The sequence below is a fragment of the Malurus melanocephalus genome, unplaced genomic scaffold (genome assembly GCF_030028575.1).
Source record: "Malurus melanocephalus ecotype Western Australia unplaced genomic scaffold, MMel_1.1 scaffold_43, whole genome shotgun sequence".
NCBI lineage: Eukaryota > Metazoa > Chordata > Aves > Passeriformes > Maluridae > Malurus > Malurus melanocephalus.
The window spans coordinates 107,296-123,648 of NW_026623275.1; the positions used below are offsets into that span (position 1 = coordinate 107,296).

The window sequence follows — 16,353 nt, forward strand, 5'->3', positions numbered from 1 at the left end:
CAAAGCTTTGACAAGTAGATTTATGGAGCATAAAACACTGGCAAATTGTTTCAGATACTCTTTTCATAGTTTTCCATTTTATTAGTTTATTCCTTAGACTAATGTTTTCACAGCTGTGCAGTCATGGTGGGGTGTTTRTGTAAGACTTGACAGAATTCTGTTTTTATTACCATACCTTTGTGCAGATTGCATTTGAAGGTATGCATGCACAGCCTAGTTATCCAGACTAATTTTAAAACAAGTAGCCTAGATAGTGAGAGAAGTGTATTGTTATTGAACACAATTTCAGAATTTAGTTCAGGCAAAAACTGAGGAGCATTAATCAACTTTTGTTTTGGGTTCTAAAGCCTRCACTGGCTACAGTATAGCAGGATATGATTTACACAGTTTAAGGATAGCATGGTTGCATATCTGTCCATGCCTGCAACTGTTTTTTTTCATGTGCATTTTAGGAGTCCTTCATTCCCAAAGGCCAAAGGAATTCTTAATTTCACTTTTAGATTTAACTCGGTGTGGGATGTGTCTGCCTTAGGCAGCTGGCTGATGTTTCAGGCTAAGCTAATTGCCCTCAGTGCTGTTTATGAATAATGGCATAAAAAGGCCATTATTCCACAGATCAGTGCATCTCATGCTGGAGAAGATGTCACAGGGAAGTCAGAATTCTTTTGCTGTAGGAGTGCCTGTTCSTCTCCACTGACTATAAAGAAAGTCTACCATGAGAAGCAGACACAGATATCTGAGTTTTAGACATTTGGACTGAGATGTATCACACGTGTCCGTGACACAGGTCCATGGGGTCACAGGTCCCGTCAGCAAACYTGCTCCAGCATGGGCTCCTCTCTCCATGGGCCCACAGGTCCTGCCAGGAGCCAGCTCCAGTGCCAGCTTCACAGCCACCTTCAGGCATCCACCTGCTCAGTGTGGGGTCCTCCACAGGCTGCAGGGGGATCTCTGCTCCACCAGGGACCTCCATGGGCTGAAGGGGCACAGCTGCTTCTCCATGGTCTGCACCAGAGGCTGCAGGGGAATCTCTGCTCCAGCACCTGGAGCCCATCCTGACCCCTGGAATCCCTTCACTGACCTTTGAGTCTGCAGGGCTGCTTCTCTCACATATGCTAGCTCCACTCTTTTCCAGCTCCAGTTGTGCAGTAACGTTTCCCCCTTTTTAAATTCATTATCCCAGAGGCTCCACCACTGTTGCTTATGGACTTGGACTTGGTCAACGCATCCATCTTGGAACCAGGTGTCATTGGCTCCATTGGACATAGGGAAAGCTTCTAGAAGCTTCTCACAGAACAGTCCCTATAAACCCGTTACTGTCAAACCTTTGCCATGCAAACTCAGTGCAATAGTCTTCTGATTTAAATGTTTTGTAAAGTTGGATAGGTTTTTTTTTTAGTTTCACCCAATGAAATCACAGCCCTGTTTCAAATACAGAAGACAATATGAACACCCACAATATTTTCAACCAACTCTCCAGTCGTCTTTCCATGTTACATTACAGAGGCAGAACGTAGAGTAGGTTTTGATATTGACTGTTTGATATTAGCAAATTTATTTTGGGAAAAGAACACCACCTCATGCAGGAGATAGTACACTCAGAACATCCTTCCTGGAGTTCATAGGAAGTGTACCAAGTGAATTTGCCTCCACCTCTTAGTCTATTACAAAAAAATTAGCAAAATTTAACATTTGTTGAGGAAAAACATTTTTAAATTCCACTCTGTATTTGTTGGCAATACGTGTAGCTGTGTTTGTGGCATGATACAATTTMTATGTCAAAGTTCCATGCTTCATTTTGTCTTGCATCACAGGAAATATTTTCTTAGCTRTCTTTACAAGCTGGGGGGTGGTGGCTATTTAATTTTATGGAAGGATAGTTTTGTTTCATGAGACAACCTCATTGAGTCAGTATGATTCTGAAGTGGTAAAGCAAAAGCCAAAAGGGCAGAACTCATAGTAGGTTCATATTTTGCCAGAGCTCTATGGTCCTATTATTTTCAACAGAGTGTGTAAAGGCAGCTGTATTTGCAGCTGAACCTCTGGGATATGTGAAGTGCAATTAATGCAGTTGCACCAGTTCTTTTTCTGTAGCCATTCTCGTGTGCCTTGATTTTGTCTCCAGATCATCAGTGTAATGCTTGCTGTTATGAATAATTCTGTAAAGACACAGACTTATAACATTATCTGTTTAGAAATCACGCATACCAGAATACAAATCACACCCTCGCCCTGGGCAGAGGAACAAGTTTAATCACCTTTTATCTGGCTGGTGTCTGTCACAGGCAGATTACTCACAAGTGTGTGGTGGGTAACCTGTGCTGCAGCAGCAGAGGGCAGTTACAAAGATCACATAAATCCCGTGGCCACGCTGACCCCTTTGCTTAAACCCATTTCACAGAGGACACACAAACTGCATTCCTTTAATGTGATGTTATTTAGTGCAAGCTAAGGAAACCATGGGAGGATACGTAAGTGACTCTATCTTGCAAGTCAGCAGCATTTTCAAGGATCCCTGAGCTGCAAAAGAAAATGAAAACTTGTAAGTCTTACAGGCAAATGGCAGTGTCAGTTTTGCCRCTGAGAGAAATTAGGAAGAGGAATGTGTCACTGCACAATATAATATGTATTCAGACATGATAGATTTAGATTCAGTAACTAACCCTTTCTAARTTATTTGATTTCTTCTTTTAAAGGCTCATATCTAATTCCTTCTTCTTCAATTGAACCAACCAGTTGTGCAAACCTAGGAAGCCTTTGCCAAGGTAAGAAACACCCATCCATTTCAAAGTTTCATCTTTGGGAAATCTTTCTTTTCCTCAGGGTTTTATTCCATTTCTTTTTTATTATCAATTCTGGAAGGAAGAGAGGCAATGAAAAATAGCAAGCAAAGGAATTCTTTAGTCTCATCAAGTATGTGGGTGTCCTGTATGAACAATATGTTGAAAAAATGTGATCACTCCCTTGATAATACATTTTCCAAATAGTCTCCATTATATCAAAACTGAATTAACTGACTGCTTTCATTTATTTCTTTCTCCACCTCTTTTTCTCCTGCACATTTTGACAGTAAAATATGAACCAGTATAGGAAGTGGGTAAATCTGTAAAACAAAATGAGCAAATGTAAATCAAAGGAACTAACTTTTATTCAGGCTTATTTTCAATAAGCTATTTTGAGGCTAGATACTCTGAGATTACCAGGTAAAACATCAAACCGCAAAATTCAGCAGCTATTGGAGAAAGTAACACATGCTACAGCACTTAGTGATGGTTTAATTTGGTAAAAATCATCACATATAGAAATTCATTAGGTATCTTTAAAAGTCAGCTCAGTTGAGTGCAAGGAATGGGTGAACCCTACAGRTTTCCATGTCACGTGAATCAGTGGACATGCAAGGATGGTTAACTTGTGCTGTTCTGCTCAGGGGCTGAAGTTCCATAAAAAGTGCTTGACAATCTCAACCCATTTCCACAATACCTTCATGAACACAGGCCTTTATAATGTGTTGGCATGATATGTTAAACTTTAATTACAGCAACAATTACATAAAAAAAGTATCTAGCTTTGTAATATCTTTCCAGCTGAATTGGGGAAGAAACAGGAAAGAATAAAATATAAGAGGAGAATAATTCTCAGAACTCTTTCAAAACCAGTAAGTAAATCCAATTTAGCTTAAAAATAAAAGGGAAAATGCACTCTACTTGGAAAGCCAGGAAGAGATCTATGTCTGTTTGCAGTGTACTTTTCCCAGATTTTCCTGAGGTAAATTTGGTTCAGGTTCTTGGAGCATATTGTACTGGTCCCCACAGGGGAAGTGAGACAAAATAAATGTCCATAATCAGATTTCAAACAGTAACTTTTCAGGTATCATATTCCCAAAGCACAGTGTGTTCGAAATACTACTACACAAATASTTTGCGTTAATGAAGCCTCCACAATTACTCAATATTAGTTTTTTAATATGTAAAGGGTACCACCATATAAATATCTTTGTCCATTCTTTTGGAAGATCGCTGAGTGTTTTCCTCCATTGAAATAGTATGAAAGGGAGAGAATATCTTTCATAACGTCAGCTATGATGGCTTCAGAAGTAGATACACTTTTTGGCAAAACAAGCCTGCTTTTCTAAGAGTCTCATTCATTTTCCCAGCTTTATTAACTTGTTTAGTAGTTGATATTGCCTCTAATAAAAGATGCTGACTTTCAAACTTGCCTTCTTAACGTCCTAGACTATCACATCTTCATTAAAGACTAAGAGTATTTTCACAAAGGTAATACCCTTTCCTTGTCTAAAAAGTGTGTGGTAAAGTGCCCTTTGTGTTCATTTTGTCACTTTGGAATAAGATGCCAGATCAGGTTTATCCCACTCAGCACCATTGTCATAATTTTCATAATAGTGAAAATCACAAAAATATGTCTGTCTGTCTATTTCTTTCTCCTCCATAGACTTTGTCTGAACTGAGAGGCCAGTTTGGATTCCTTTGTTTGTTTGTTGAATGTTTTGCAATAATAACAATAAAAAAGTTTGTGAATGCCAGGTTACATCAGCTGTGTCTAATGAAAGAGCTAATTTCTCCATTGTGCTTAGCAGATATTTTCGTGCATTAGAAGATGCCTCCTTTAACAGCATTGGCTGGARGATACAATCAGTTAGAAGCCTTGTAACCTGTTCCTCAGACAAAATAGCTCTGAAGTTGCATGAAGGAAGAGCTTTTGTACATTACAGGGTGTCACTTGCTATACTTTGCCATTTAGAACATGTTTGCTCCCATGTTCAACTTTTTCTTCTCTTTCCCTAATTTTCTTGTCTCACTCAAACCTGAGCATGAATCTGCTCCCTAAGCTGTGACAAGTTATGACTTTTGGGCTCAAAAGGTTAGAGAAATTAACCTGGAAAAACAAAAAATGTGATTTCTTGCCCAAAATATAACTGTTTAACCTTCCTAGGTTGACATTTGGTCAAAATCTTCCAAAGCCATGTAACACTGTGAGATTTTMCCATACCAACCTTCACATTTTAAATAAGGGTTTTCAGGAAAAAAATTCTATCAGTGAGTGGATTTGCATTTCCTGGGAGTTATTGAACAAAATTAAATTATTTTCCAAACCATTATTTGAGAATTTGGTGGCCTGATCTTTGAATTCCTCCAGGATATATACCCTCCCTGTCCATYGTGGGAAAAATTTGCAGTTTTGGTGTCAGTGGGAACACCACGGCTGAGTTCCTACATAAAGCTTAAAAATAGATATTCTACTTCACCTGTTCCAAGCCTAATTTCAATTTTCTTTATTGTTTGGAGATCAGTGAAGTTAATTGGATCCTTACAAGGGTGTTTTAGTTTCTCATTTGTTTGTCTTTGACCAGGGACAAYGATTCTTTTCACAAGCAGCATTCTAAGTGCATGCATCTTAGAACTTACACATTTTCTGATCTTTGTGCAACTAAGGCTCTCATAAGCGGATTTGGAGTTTATGAAAGATCCTGCAAAATTTGCACTGGCAGAAGTCCCGCTGAAGTCACTGCAAGTGAGGATTGCAGAATTGGGCCCTCAGTTCATATCTATTCATCACTTTGTACAGAAAAAATAATGTGTTTATTTAACATTTATGGCATTGTGTGTAGATGGTTTCATTTTACATTGTCATGCATTGTTCCCATTTTGTCTTACCTTATTAACATTCATATTTCATTCAAGTTCACCTCTTTCTCATCTTTATTACCAGCTACTGTAAATGCTACTACTCCTACACCACCCACTGTCACCACTAACATGCCCGATACTAATAGAAACGATAAGCCAAACAATGGTAAGAAATCCTGTGTTACATTTTTCCTTGTACTGTGTCTAAAGAAAATTTGTTGTATTTTAAGGTGTGTTTTTCCTACCATCATAATGCCAAGGGTCATGTCTGAGTTCTGATCTCATTTACACCGGATAAATCAGGACTAAACCTCTGGACCGTGTCAGAATGGTGCAAATGAGAGTAGAACCAAACCTGGGGGTTATTTGTATCGTGTTTATCTGGCTCTTCTAAGAAAGGGACTAACCTTGTGTCACCCATTGCATTTAACAGTGCAAAGAGCAAGGGAGGGGAAAGGGATTTTTGAAGAGGGTCTGAAAAGAACCAGGCTCTTGAAGCATTTCAAGGCTGCAGATGTGAGACTGTGCAGCTCCCACTTGTGCAGCCAGGGTGGTAGCAGGCTTGGATTGTCTGTTCTTCACTAGTTCCTCACCATTCCTCAGGCGGGGAAGCCAAGTGGAACCATTCCTATGGCGCAAAGCCACTTCCACTGAGTCAACAGAAATCTTTCCACTGACTTAAAGAAGAGCTGGATCAGACTTTACTAGGGAAAATGTTGACAGTATCAGATATCGTTTACTTTTCATTTAGGAAGATTAAGGGGAAAATTAGGCAGTAAATGAACCTATTATTAGCACAGGAATAAAGCCAGGATTTCTTTTGAGGCTTTCTCAAATTCTGTGATATCACTGTCTCCTAAAGACTGAACATCATTTTAACATTTAGTGCTGCTAAAATATTTATTAGTTTGTTAAAGATGGTTGTTAAACACAACCAGAGATAGATTTTGGCAAATTTCATTTGAAGCTTAAATATACTTTTTTTTTAAGATTTTTTTTTTCAGTGTGCTTCACAGAAATACGTTAGAATCTGGGTGGAGTTTTGTGGTTTGGTTTTTAGGTTGGTTTGTTTTTTTTTTTTTTGGTTGGGTGTTTTTTTTTCCCCAATCCATCAGTTGTTACTGTAGGATTTAAAACTCTTGGATGATTTTTTTCTCTTGGCAGACCATTTATTGTACACTGGCAATCAGGCAGTACAGTACATAATGAGAAAGAATTTATCTGAATCCAAAATGTTTGGTTTTAATAAGCTGTAGAAGCAAGAAGAAAATATTACTTCCAAGTGTTTGCTTCCTTTTTGTGGAGCCACTCACTCTATGTTCCCCATGAGCAGTTAACTCTTATTTTTTTAATGRCAGAATGAACTAAATCTTATTAATATTAGTATGAATAAAAATTGGACAGTTAAGTTGTTTATCTAGTTTTGAAACTCATAAGAAAAAGTAGAAAGACTATGAAAATAAGCCAAATTCACTYACAGTAGAAGAAAATTAAACTTTCACTCAGCTAACAGGCATAATTTTCAATTCTTGGTAAGYTGATTTTTAGACCAAGAACAGACAGCGAAGAATAGAGAGTTAAGTTACATATATTTTCTTTGATCCATTAACTATGTGGCTTGCTACACACAGACCTGCAGGAATTCAGACTTCCTGCTACAGTTATCTTCAGAATGAAGAGAAATTCACCTGAATTTTCCCATTCACGACCACAGAGGCAGCAAGAATCTAAGATAGAAGGGATCAAAACGATAGGAATTATCTCAACCCCAATTATTTGGCCAGTGAAGCAAAGGCCTCTGCATTTCAGTGAAAATTCAGCAGATGAGAACCCAGAGAGAAAAAACCCATACAGCTTGTTCCTTCCAACCTTGTCCACATCAGCTCCTTCTGAGGAGACCAGCAACGAAMCCTTGTCTGCTTTTACAGAAAATATCAACCTAGGTCATACTGTGATGAATCAGTTGCCAAATGAAAATGTTTTGAATTATTCTAGAAGTCCATTCCATGGCACTTCTGATGCAGCAGATGCAGTTACAGAGCTGCCTGTGAACGCAGCAGTTCCTGTTCTTCACAGCAGGAATCCTAATACAGAGCTAGCATGGACTTTGGCAAGTGGGCTCGGCCATTCTGACTCGGAGCCAGCATTCCACTCTCCCGTTAGCAGCAGCAGCGCTTCTTACGAACATGAAATAGAAACTCCGCGGATTTCATCCTCCAGCAGCGACACAAACAATTTCATGCATAMAAGCAATGTCTTGGAGCCTGTGAACCGGTGGAACGAAACTCTGTTTCATCATCTCATCATCTCTGACATTCAAGAAGAGGTTCATCTTTCACTTTCTGGCTTYTCTCTATCATCTACAGATGAGAAATCACCGTTCCAGACACATAGATTAGATTTGCTAGACTTGTCACCTGCAAATTTTTACCTGGAAATGACAGAAGGCAATGCTGATAGGAAAACATTTTCTACACTAGCAGCAAACAGTGCATTTCAGTTTAGGGGATCCGTGCACATTAAGGAACATCACTCAGGAGATGTTACAAATTTAAACTCTGTGGAGATTCCACATGCAAACCCAACAATTTTTTTTCAAAATATGAAAAAAACATACACGAAATTTGTGCCTGACATCCAGCTGACAAATTTAGTCCAAGGACACAGTAGAGAACTGTTAACATTTTCAGCATTTCTGGTAGGACCAGGCTGGACAAGCTCAACATTTAAACATGTTGTAACAACTCTGCCTGTTTATCAACAGCTGTTGACTGATACATATTTGAAAAGTGACAGCATATTTATATCTAGTAGTAATTACTGGTCTCATTATTTACAGCATTCATTATACTTTCAAAAGCCAAGTGAGACCCTCAGAAATGGAGCACTTGAGAACAATTTAGATGCATTTCATGATAATAATGAAAATGAAGAGTCAGCTTTTTCCATATTAGAGCCAGAGAACATGAATCCAGTTGGTGACTCCTGGGACTCAGATCACTTGGCTTTTCCAACAAAATATGTAGATATTTTCCCTTCTTTAAGAGCAAGTTTCTGGACTGTTTCCCATCATTKGAAAGAAACATCTCAAGTGTTTTCTGGGGAGCCATCAGAAAWTTTTTGGCTCTCATTTAATAAACTTCTTTCTTCCCCAACAGAGAGATTGCTGTCCATTAGTTCCAATGCTRAGTCTGACAGCATCTCTGAACAAACATCTGCCACTACACTATTAGGTCACAGAGCTGGAGAAATTATTCTTTCTAATCATGTATCAATGCTTGAAACACAAATCTTTAGTTTGTTTATTCCAGAGAGAATTTCAGAAAGTAATGGCAGGACAATATCACAATTGCAGTCAACAATGAACATTGCAAACCTAAATGTGACTTCCAACAGTGAATTATATTTTGATTTTCCTTTCCCTTCCCTGGAAGCACCTCTCACTCAGTCCTCTGTATGGGCACAGGTGACTTCTTTTGATCAGGTACTTGAAGACTCCATAGATAGTTTGCACGTGCAGATTCAGACTGATGTTTTAAGTGATCAAACTGACATGGCCTTCCTAAACAATAGGCATCAGCCTGTTTCTGTCTTTCCAACACATTCAGGAGCCCAGCCTTCTTTTTCAAGGGATAGCCGAGCTCCTTTCTTGATCAGTACCCCTGGGACTCAGGTTACTTGGATAGTTAAGGGTTTGATAAGCAGTGCAAGAACACACGGAACACCACAGTCACAAAATCTTCTGGAGAATGATGCTGTAACAAATACCAGTGATAAAGCAAGAAGCAAAGCTCAAAAATATGCAGGGTTTTTTTTAAAAAACATCAGTTCAGTGAGTTCTGACTTCCTTCCAATGTCTTTGGAATTGAGACAGCTTCTTCAATCAAACTCGAAATTGAGAGTCAGTGTGTCTCCTAACAGCTGTTCCACACCTCCACTCCCACAAAGTTTTCAGAACCATCTTGATACAATTTCTCCAAGCTTGCTRCCTCAGTGGGATGTAGGAGAGCTAAATTTGCCAACAACAGAAACACTGAGAAGTTATCTAACTGTTTTAGGCAAAAACTCTATTGAAAATCAAATGGCCAGTCCGGGATACTCTCTCTGGGCAGTAGAACAAGAAATCATTGACAGTAATGAAGACAGAAGGGACTTCACTGTTCTGACATCAACAATCATACCAAGGCTTTCTGAGTGGAATTCAGGAGGGGAGGTGTATGSATCCTTCAGCAGGATCAGAGTAGGAATGCCTGTCATTACTACTAATGCCTTGGATYTGGAAAATGCTGGTTATGGACATGTTGCAAATCTCTCTTCTGTTCTGGAATCATGGAGAACTGCAGTAATGGATGATGTGGTGCCTTTGCCTCAGCACAAAGAGACCATCTTGACAGGCGCTCTGGCAGCAGCTGCAGCAGCCATCTATCCCTCTCTCGTGCAGAGCCAAACACCAGTTTCTTCTGGGACATACCACGAGTCATCAGTTTCAGCCCATGTTTATTCCTTGGCCAATTTACCATCTGGGACAAGCCACAACAGCACCTCTCACCCACCACTGAATCAACTTTTTAGCTCTGCTGCCATCCTTATGTCTTGTTTATGTGACTCCTCCAGTGAGCTGGGCTGCCTCTGTCGTCCTGAGGGCCACTACAGTATGTCAAGCCATTAAGTTAGATGTAGAAAAAAAACCCCAGATCATCTTATCTGTTAGATATTCAGTTTGTAGACTGAAAATAGAAGTAGCTGTCTTTCATCCTTTAGATATAGGACCCTTTAGCAAATGAAGATGTTTTGGAATAAYAATRTAATTACAGTAGAAGGGAATGTGTAACATCTTAGTGATAGTAAATGTCATGAATGTGTGATTTCTAATATTTGTGTACTTCTCTAAGACAGCTCTCATGAGACTGTGAGGATAATACATTGGTTGCCATGTATTTTATATAATTTAATGCCATTTTGTTGTTTGGGAGTGTATGAATGTTTTTCTCTTACATATTTTTGAGGATTTCACTTTCAAAAGGAAAAGATTTTTCAAAACAAAATGTTTGGATAATTTTTCTAACAGAATTTAAAAAAAATATTTGTATTTCATTGATCATTATATTTTTATAGTTGGTAGCAGATGTAGGGAGAAGTGTTTTCCAGGCTATTTTTTCCTCTTATTTTTCAAATGGTCTTTGGCCAGTTTTCACCAATTTTATGCCTTTTTTTTTTTCAGTGAGCATTTTGAGGTGGGATTTCCACTGTTTAGTTTGAAGAGGAATGAATAATTTTTAGTTTTTACTGTCTGCCACTGCAGTCTCCTGAGAGTATTTTAAAATGTAGATTAGTTCTTCTTTTTTTTTTTTTCCTCATTAAAATATGCTTTGGGTTACCATCTGGGAGAGATCTTGAAGATATTGCCTAGTTTATAGTTACTGTGTATGATTTTGAAAATACTTTGCATATTCCTATATTAAGGTGATTTTGTCACTATACATAATTATCTAAAGAAGGCTATAATTATATATAATTATATTCGAATTTGTTTGAATGCAAAAAAATTTATTTGAATGCACACTTTCTGTTTGTATGTATCTGYATGGCACATATAAAAGATACATTATAGATTTGAAATTGAATATGTGTGTATACAGAGAAATATACATATAAAGGAGATCCAGGTCTTGCAAGTGTTTTCAACTTGCCCAAAGTCCAAATTTCTACTTYCAAAGATTTAATTTTGGATTTTTTTTTTAWATTTGAAACTATCACAGTAATAATAAACTGAAGTACATTTTCAGATGAAACTATGCACCAATTTTGTGTGCCTCCTGAGTTAAGAGAGGAAGAAAAGAAATAAATCAAAAAGAAGTCCATACTGTTAATATCTAAAATTTAATCATAGCTTACCAAAGCAGGTAGCTAATAAACCATCTTCCTTAGTGTTTTATTGTAGAGGAATTCTCATACCAATCTAAATGTTCATATAGTTAATTCCATATTGAAAAGAAAGAACAATACTCCACCTATTTCATGAATTGTAACCAAGGTATTCACACTTCAAYTGAAAAATGCTGACTTCAAATTTTTTTCCAGATGCCTTTATTTCAGTAATTACCTGTGAWTTTGTAAATTATGACATTTGCTCCACTTAGGAAAAGAGGTCTTTTATTTAGATTCAGAAAGGTAGAGCAGTTCCTTTCCAATCAAAGACAGAGAGTGATTTCTGTATAATTATTGCTCTGTCCTATGTAGTGTCTCCATAAGATTTACATAAGATTATATAAATGCATGTCTCTGTGATCARCATACCCACAACTTTGGTAACAGCCCAGAACCAAGCAATGCCACACATGCTCATACATGCAAGTGAATTGATCCAAAAGTTCTTGAACCTCCCCCACATCCTGGGAAATTTTACCCAACTAGAGCTTACAGAATGTTTAGTAGCTTAATGAAAAAAATTGGCTTGTGAAAAGTACAGACTTTTAACACAGAAAATAACTATGAAATTATTTGATGTTATTTATTAGATGTGAAATCTTGTAATGCTGCCTACCCACTCATGAGCTTAAAGAGAGTTTATATTTACCCAATGCCATTTGAAAACAGTTTTCTGAATATAAAATTGCACCAAGCCAAGTGTTACACATTTTGTGACTGAAAGACGGTTTGTTCAGCTGCCCGTTTTGCAAAGCTTATGTGGGTTCTTCTACTGTCTGGCTATTGCCAGGCCTGAGAGCAAGACTGCACTTTGRAAACAAGAGTTCTATATTCCTTCTCACACCTAATTCTGTCCTCAGTTACCTTGTTACTTTAATTGACCAGCTTTGTCTGCTCTCACAAKGTTTAAAGTCTAATCTGCAGTGATTCAATTCTGGCTTATAACAATATGCCTAGTAGCAGAATTTTTCAGTGTTTACAGACTTGTTACTACTACAGTCTGTAACTTAGGTTACAGACTAATTATAAAAAATTATAATATTTTTTTAATTCGTGACAATTTCATGATCTTGAATTCACACACCACAGTAGAGGCATATGCAAAATACTATTTTTAAGTATGTTGTCTGAGAGTTTCCATGTCACATTTCAAGCATCTCTGAAATATGGAGGGGTGGGGAGGGAGTTCTTGTCAAAACCAACGGAACTAGTGAGAATGGGCMCAAACCTGCAGGGCTTAATAATTTCAGAGTTCATAATGCCAACAAGAGCGTGAGGTAACCTTGTATCTGAGGTCCAGCACAAGTTTTATATTAACCATGAAGCTAAATCTCATTATTAAAAAGGTAAATTTGCTCAGTTTCTAACATTATGCTGTTTTCAATGGACAGGTGGGCTCTTCTACAGGATATCTATAACTGTCTCTAGCTCCAACCCCAACTCGGTGTCGAAAGTACATGATGTCGTTGCAGAATGGGTAAGTTAAGTTTTCTTTCTTGTATGATTACAAATATGAATCACTGTTATCAGCTGGAAAAGGGAAAAATTATCACTACCAAAAAATCTTCATGTGTTCTCTAAATGTCTTTGTTTTATTGATTTGTGCAGCAGAATTCAGGTCTAGCTGGGGCTCTCCATCACTATGGATAAAATTTTGAAATATCTGCACTTTACCAGCTAGTTTCCTAAGAAATGTAGATAGTACATGAGATTTTGAAAAGTATGGAGAAATCAGAATTGTCCACCAAAAGAGGTACATGTCTCAGTTCTAACATCTCTATACAGGACAAAATTTTTCTCCCTAAAAGCTAATACAGGTTTGACGTTACAGTATGACAGACAGTATTGATTTGTGTGAGGCAATAAACCTTCCTAATCTATCCTAACATTGTCTATTTTAGAAGGCTTCTGCCATAGGTCAGTTGCTGGSGTTTCTAGTACTCCCTGGTTTTTTAGCCCATTTTAGCAGACAAGAGCTTTTTGGGCTCTCTGCATGAGGGATTCTTGAAGTTTTTGCCTCTGAAARTTCTTCCTGTCTAAATAGAGATATTGTCTGTCCTTTTTGACAGTTCACACAATTGCACTCACACAATTTGTGAACCCTTTATACCAAGTACTTGCACAAAAATATGGTATCATGAAATATGGCAATAATTCTTTATTTTCCTTTCAATAAACCTGGAGCTTTCAGCTCGCAGAAGCTAAGGAAACCACCTGTAATAATCTACAAACCAGAGCTGCAGTCATCCACACCTGCCAAGGTTGTTCCCTTAGCAGCAGTAGCCAGCCAAAGTACGTAGGTACCTGAGCCAAAGAATCTAGAARGGTATCACTTGGACCTAGCAGAGTATGCAAAAGTGTTTCTCAGGGGGAAAACTGAGCAGTCGTTGCAGACTCAGAATGAAAGGTACAAAGGTCTGAAAAGAAGATCATCAGAAGTTTGAAGACTTTCAGGTGAAAATTTACCCGGTAGCTTTTTCATTAAATCTATCCTAATCAAAGTGTATCTGAGCATTTAAGATGTGGAGGAGAGGGAGAAAAGGAAAAGGTCAGCATCCTGCATGCTCACCTATTCACGGTGTCATGACCTTGTACAGATTTCCCTCTGTCCACAAAAAAGCCACATCTCTCGCTACCAGTTGTACAACAAYCACCTCACTGAAAAGTGAGTGTTCTCTTTGCTTTGCAAAACTGAAGGGGATTTCTCAAGGGGCAGAAGGGTGAAATTCTAACACYGCCTTAAGCAACAAAGAGCCCCATTAACATCTCACCGTTCATGTGATCAATGTCTTCCTGTTTTTCAGCTGAACCGTACTTTCCAGAACTGGAATTACACTGTGTATGTGGTCAATATCAGGTAAATTAAGSAGGAAGATGTTTACACTGTATTCTTTTGGAGAATTAGTCCACACTAATTAATGTCTATTTCTTTCATAGCATCCACCCTGGCTCCGTAAGAGAGGGAGCAAGACAAAAAAGAAGTATTCGGAGGTAATATTTTGAAAGACATTTTCTCCACAGAGGCAACAGCTGCTATTKCAAGTGGCTTTACAAGAGGCTTCATTGTCAATTATTGGATTCATTGTCTGTTATTTGGCATATGCTGCAAGTCTGTAAATATATGACTGCTGGCAAGCTCAGTGTTCTRAATGTGCTTAGAAACCTAATACTGGTTATCATGTTTGTTTTGCTTTAAACCTGCGGAGCTTTGAACCTTAACAGATGATTTTTTTCAGAGCTCAGGTTTCATCTGTCAAAAAAACTGAATAGATATAGGATATTTAAGTTGTACAACATACCCAACTTTCTTTAGCAACAAGTTTTGGKACTCTGGTATCTGTCCACTGTCATTGCATTTGTTCTCTTGARCCAGAGCCTTTTGAGTTAATAGGCATCTTACTAGATGGAAAACACTGAAAAAYCATGCTAGAATTGAAAGCTAAACTAGTGTGAGTTAAACTATTTACCATATGCTCTCATTTCCTGACTTCTGCTGGGCTTGGAGGCGCTGGAGTTGGAACGGCCTCAAAGGCAGCCAAAGAAAGTTAGATGGGTCACCTCCCCTGAAAATTTGGCCTCCAGGGGCTTCTTTGAAAGCAGCAGGCTGATTTCTGAGGGCTGTATGGGGAGGGAGGGAATCTTAGGACCAGATTAAGGAGAGACAACCAAAACATAATTAGTCTTGTGCAGATGGGGCAGTAAGTGGGTATGGGATGTATCTGTTTGCAGTGTAGGCTGAAGTCCTGTAGGAAAAGACCTTTAACTGCTGACTCTTGAGAACTGCCATGATAATGGCAGTAAAAGCTGGGYTTTTTAAGATCAGAGATAGCCCGGTATTCCCAGCTTACCATCAGGAAGTAGTTAGTGGTACTTCAGTTTTCAACAGAGTTTGCCTAAASATGAAAAGATCTGTAAAGGAGTGGTATCTCCTTGCCACAGAGCCGCGGCAGAAAGACAGCTTTTATTGGCAAAACCATTTAACAGGTACTCCGTAAGCCCAGTCTCTGAATGGGCTATTTTGCTGCTTGACCTACATTTACAGCAGGGTGTAGTGATGTGGGCAGGATTTTTTTTCACACGTCTAAATGATATGGTTATGCCAGCAGGGCCTTTCAAGTGGGGACCATGCCTCGGGTCTTACCAACATCCCAGGACTGCAGAGGAATGTAAAGCTTTCCCCATACTTATTCCTGTACCTTTTATGAGGTTAGCAGCTGAGCTGTACACCTGATTTMATCTCATTTCACCTTCCCACCATGCTTCCCTCTGGAAGACGAAGAGGGAGAAGCTATTCTAAGTAATCTTTCCCTTTCTTTTCCCTCCCTTTTTGCTATMGAGTGAATATGCCACTAAATTATTTCTCATAATGTATTACTCTTATGGGAAAGTAACCCCATTTCTATTTCTTYTGTTCATTATATGTAATTTCAGAGGCAAAGGAATTACATGTTCATAATATGTCAAATTTTTCAAAGGATSCATGGTCTAATGAGAAGCTAGTCTTCTCGTGGGTTCTAGTGCAATTTGTGTCAAGGTCAAATGGCATTTTTTCATTATTCTGATTAATTTAGTATAAATGCTAATCATGTCACATAAAATTTTAGTGTTCTCCATATAATCAGGAATGTTCTGTTGTGGATGTTTTCTTAGCAAAGAAAACAACAACAAAAAAAAMGCCAAGTCAAGATTTTGCCCAATCTAGAAACCCAGATGGGGTAATACAAAGATAATTAAAAATATAAGTGAGCTACACGATATATGACTAACAAAAATACACTCA

At 38.2% G+C, this 16,353-nt stretch overlaps 2 protein-coding genes across 6 annotated transcripts in view; both read left to right on the forward strand.

Annotated features, from left to right (window-relative positions):
- The window catches only part of ADGRG6 (adhesion G protein-coupled receptor G6), a 109,368-nt gene that overhangs the window by 49,369 nt on the left and 43,646 nt on the right, over positions 1-16,353 (forward strand). For 4 of the 5 annotated variants that reach the window (XM_057364814.1, XM_057364817.1, XM_057364818.1 and 1 more), the window contains exons 5-9: positions 2,697-2,765; positions 5,728-5,811; positions 12,965-13,050; positions 14,378-14,430; positions 14,511-14,564. In XM_057364814.1, coding sequence (XP_057220797.1) covers positions 2,697-2,765; positions 5,728-5,811; positions 12,965-13,050; positions 14,378-14,430; positions 14,511-14,564 — 346 coding nt within the window. The remainder of the gene's footprint in view (positions 1-2,696; positions 2,766-5,727; positions 5,812-12,964; positions 13,051-14,377; positions 14,431-14,510; positions 14,565-16,353) is intronic. The other variant, XM_057364816.1, reaches the window with a different exon arrangement.
- Positions 6,832-10,696, forward strand: LOC130572843 (uncharacterized). Its single transcript, XM_057364819.1, has one exon. It carries the CDS (start codon positions 7,318-7,320, stop codon positions 10,312-10,314), a length of 2,997 nt encoding a protein of 998 aa, XP_057220802.1. The 5' UTR covers positions 6,832-7,317; the 3' UTR covers positions 10,315-10,696.